Source organism: Otolemur garnettii, unplaced genomic scaffold (genome assembly GCF_000181295.1).
Source record: "Otolemur garnettii isolate 467f Iridium unplaced genomic scaffold, OtoGar3 scaffold00067, whole genome shotgun sequence".
Lineage (NCBI taxonomy): Eukaryota > Metazoa > Chordata > Mammalia > Primates > Galagidae > Otolemur > Otolemur garnettii.
This window is the reverse complement of record NW_003852462.1, coordinates 422,475-426,707: the sequence shown is the minus strand read 5'-3', so window position 1 is coordinate 426,707 and position 4,233 is coordinate 422,475. Positions and strand designations below refer to the sequence as shown.

The window sequence follows — 4,233 nt, the reverse complement described above, 5'->3', positions numbered from 1 at the left end:
AGGGGGACAGCTTGAGGCTCTGTCTAAAAAAAAAAAAAAAAAAAAAAAGACAGGGGCTCACTCCGTTGCCCAGGCTAGAGTGCAGTGGCATCATCATGGCTCAGTGCAACCTCAGACATCTGGGCTCAAGTTGTTTTCTGCCTCAGCTAATTTTTTTTTTTTTTTTTTTTTTTTGTAGTTTTTGGCCAGGGCTGGATTTAAACCCACCACGTCCGGCACATGGGGCCAGCGCCCTCCTCCTTTGAGCCACAGGCTACACCCCTCAGCTAATTATATTGAAATAGGGTTGTCTTAATGTTGCCCAGGCTGGTATCAAACTTCTGGCCTCAAGCAGTCCACCTGCCTTGGCTTCTCAAAGTGCAGGGATTACAGGCAGGAGCTACCATGCACAACTGCATCCTTCTTCACCTGCCCTACGTAGGTGGTTCCCAAAGTGCATTTGTGATGCTGACCATAGGCTCTGATATGTCTTGTTTCCCCAGTGCCAGGTGGAGCTCAACAGGAAGGTGCTTGCAGATCTGGCCATCTATGAACCAAAGACTTTTAAATCTTTGGCTGCTTTGGCCAAAAGGAGGCGACAGGAGGGATTTGCTGCTGCCTTGGGGGATGGGAAGGAGCCTGAAGGCATCTTTTCCAGAGTGGTGCAGTACCACTGAGGACTGCAGCTATGCATATCAGGAGGCTTCCTCTCCTGACATATTCAACAAAAATAAGAGCAAAGAATTATTTAATCAGCAGTTCACAAGTTTGATTTGAATTGTGTTTATATTTTAGTAAGAGGCATGAGAAGACTTCTCAGTGGGACAGATTCACAGAACTGTCTGGAGTAGATTGTGTCAATAAAGCTTGCGGAGTATTTGGCTTTGTGAGTTTTCTTGTATCAAGCAAACACACATTGGGGTGTGCTCTGCCTCTGAGGTGCTTTTGTGCCTATCACCAACAGCTGCATGTGCTGTGAGAGGCTGCTGGAGTGAGGGGTCTCTGGCTGTAGGATATGCCTGAGCCTGCTCCTTTCTGCAAATTGGGGGGTTTGCCCCAGGCTTCTGACCCTCTAGGACTGTATCACCAGCATCCAGCTCCACAGTTCCTAACCTACCCAAGTACCCCTCTCTTTTCATCTCACCCTCCCCTGGTCTCTTTTGTGCAGCAGTGCCTGACTGCACAGGGTGCTCTTAATGGGTGTCAACTGTGGACAGCTACTGAAAGACTGGGGTGCAAGACAAGACGCCTGATGTATGGGGCCTGTGCCTGTGCACAGTGTCTTGCTATGGTGAAGCTGACTTCTCCATCTCCTTTCAGTAAAGGAAGAGGGGTGTGGCTGACAGCTGGGACTTTGTTCCCAGCAATACTCACCCAGCCCCAGCTTGGTTTCTTGTCATGGGCTGGAGTACCAGAGCCCACACTCAGCTACAGGACCTGGCCCTCACTGGCCAGAGGTATCACCACGTCCAATGCCTCTGGAGATGGGCAGGCAGTCCTGGCAGAGCCACTGAGGAACTAGTCGTGTGGTTTCCAGAGGAGATTCTTTCCTGGAGAGTGCAGCTGTAGCTCACAGAAGGAACGTCCTGGAGTTGCCAGCCCGGGCTTAATGAGAGGCCTTGCTGCCTATGGCAGGTGAAGTAGGGAGGAGAGACTGCATTTCAGTTGGCACCGCTTGATCTCAAAGCTGTATTCCGGGTGAAAGCCACCCCGCCTCTGGATTTGAGCGGTTTGAGCTGGGTATTCTGGGGCAGCTCGGAGTGTCTAAGCCTGCTCCGGTGGGCTTCCCCATCATCTTCACCTGGGGCCTGTGCCAGCCCTGCTCAAAGTGGGGGGTAAGTGCAGCGACAGATGAGTCCTGCGGCTGCTCCGGATGATGTAGGAATCGAGCGCCTATGACCAGCATGGGCAACGATTGCCCAGATGAAGGGTCATTAAGTCCAGAGACGTTCACAAACGCACAACCCCCCTTCGCTGGCTCTCTGCTGTTTGTAGGGCTCTATCAAGCCTCTTCCCACGCAGCGCCCCGGGTCTGAACCTTGAGGGACTTCGGCCTTTCCGCGCGCTGCCGGGCTCTGGAGGAACACAGAACCCTTGGCCCATTTCTCTTCCCTGCGGGCTGACATGTGAAGGCAAGAGCTTGTGGGAGTTAATGCGCATCTCCAAGCTCAGAGTTGCGGAGCAATTAGCCAGAGCGTCGTCCCACACACAGCTCTGACCACCTTTCAGGGCCAGGCCAGAGGAGCCCTACCCCGCGCTGGGGAATAGCAGGTGAAAGGGCGCTTCGCCCTCCGCAAAATTCTGCTACACGAGCTCCCGCCACCCGCTGGTTGCAGGCGCACTTCCGGGTCGGACCTGGGCGCTGAGCTTGCTGGGTTCCAGCGTCAGCGTCGAGCGCATCGGTGATGGGCAGGTGGCAAAGCCAATAGCGGCAAGATGACGGGGACCGCCCACAGGTATAACCAATGATGTGAGGGGGCGGGGCGGTCACGGGGCACCGCGAGGAGCCGCCCTGCGGGAAGGAGCCGAAGGGGACTCGGAAGCACAAAATGGCGGCGGCGGCGGCGACCGGGGCTCCGGGGTCGGCGGCCCCCGCGGCAGTGGCCGGCGCCCCGGGCTCGGGGAGCGCGGCTCCGGGGTTGCAGGGGGTGCTGATCGGGGACAGGCTGTACTCCGGAGTGCTCATCACCTTGGAGAACTGCCTGCTGCCTGACGACAAGCTCCGCTTCACGCCGTCCATGTCGAGCGGCCTGGACACACACACGGAGACCGACCTCCGCGTGGTGGGCTGCGAGCTCATCCAGGCGGCCGGCATCCTTCTCCGCCTGCCGCAGGTTAGGCGCAGCCGCGAGCCGCAGCCTCAGTAACCGCCGCGCCGGCGGCGGGCGGCGGCGGGCCTTTTGTTACCGCCAGGGCCGGTCCGCACCACCCAGACCACGGCCTCTGGCACTACCTTGACCCCGACCCCCAGCTTAACTCCCACCCTGGCCTTGACCTTCCACCCGAGCCCGGCCCAGATCCCCCGCCGTCCCGCCTGCCAGCGGGCAGGGCCTCAAGGCAGGGAGTCTCGAAGAGGCCTGTGGACGTGGAAAACATTTCAGTGTTTGTCTGTGTGGGAGGCTCAGGGAACCCGCCGATTTCTAAATGCCAAGAATGATGAAGACTCAAAATGATGCGAACTTTTCTCTTCTCTAGGTGGCCATGGCTACCGGGCAGGTGCTGTTCCAGCGGTTCTTTTATACTAAGTCCTTTGTGAAGCATTCTATGGAGGTAAGAGCTTCCTGATGGGGTTCTTTCCTAAGGAAATACAGCAGAACTTCTGAGAGTTGACTACCCAAGCAACTGTAACAGGCTGGTCATTGCACAGAGGTGGTTGCCATGAGGAACTACCCACTGCACTAATAGTACATATGATGTGAGTCGGCCTGTGAAAATCAGGTCAACTTAAGGAGTTGGACAGTGCAGGGAGGCAGTCAGCTCTCCTGTGTACTGAGAGGAAACCTGGCTTTGTTGTTTTTGCAACTGGGTACACAGTTGCTCAGAGGACCTGTCTCTAGTCTGATCTCTTTGGAGGGTCTGGGAAGCCCATCTATCGCCCTGGGCAGTGTGCTGTTGAGTCGTAGCTCACAGCAACCTCAAACTCTTGGGCTCAAGAGATCCTCCTGCTTCAGCCTCCCGGAATGCTAGGATTACAGGCATGAGCCACACCACTGGCTTCCCCTTTGTCTTATGTATTTATTTATTTATTTGACGTTTTTCGCCTATTTATTTATTTGAAGTTTTTCGCCAAGGCCGTGTTTGAACCCGCCACCTCCAGTATATGGGGCCAACACCCTACTCCTTTGAGCCACAGGTGCTGCCGGCCATTTTTATGTTTTGTAAATTTTGTGTGCATGTGTTTAATTGCAGACTAATATAAGGGTACAAATGATTAGGTTACATTTTTTGAGATTGTTAGGAAAAATCCATCAGCCAGGAGGTGTGCTATATCCTTTTATGTGGGATCCCCTTTGTTTGTAATAGCCCTTAAAGCTTTGGGGGCAGTCAGGATCTGAGCAACCATCATTTGTTGTGATGCTTGTATTTCAGCATGTGTCAATGGCCTGTGTTCACCTGGCCTCCAAAATAGAAGAAGCTCCAAGACGAATAAGAGATGTTATCAACGTGTTTCATCGACTTCGACAGCTCAGAGAGAAAAAGTAAGTCCTTATTAGAGCTGCCATAAACACCTGTCTCTTTTTTTTTTTTTTTTTT

General features: G+C 54.0%; 2 protein-coding genes across 6 annotated transcripts in view; both read left to right on the top strand.

The window, feature by feature from the left end:
• The window catches only part of MRPL20 (mitochondrial ribosomal protein L20), a 6,224-nt gene extending 5,366 nt beyond the window's left edge, over positions 1-858 (top strand). Inside the window, exon 4 of the mRNA XM_003793194.3 lies at positions 483-858. Coding sequence (XP_003793242.1) covers positions 483-656 — 174 coding nt within the window. The 3' untranslated portion in view covers positions 657-858. The remainder of the gene's footprint in view (positions 1-482) is intronic.
• A 72-nt stretch (positions 859-930) lies between these two features.
• Positions 931-4,233, top strand: part of CCNL2 (cyclin L2) — a 16,614-nt gene continuing 13,311 nt past the window's right edge. For 2 of the 5 annotated variants that reach the window (XM_023515155.1, XM_023515154.1), the window contains exons 1-3: positions 2,486-2,813; positions 3,175-3,249; positions 4,069-4,178. In XM_023515155.1, the coding sequence (XP_023370923.1) occupies positions 2,529-2,813; positions 3,175-3,249; positions 4,069-4,178 (470 nt within the window). In that variant the 5' untranslated portion in view covers positions 2,486-2,528. Of the gene's footprint in view, positions 2,436-2,482; positions 2,814-3,174; positions 3,250-4,068; positions 4,179-4,233 lie in introns of those variants that run through there. The other 3 variants (XM_023515156.1, XM_012807314.2, XM_012807313.2) reach the window with 3 other exon arrangements.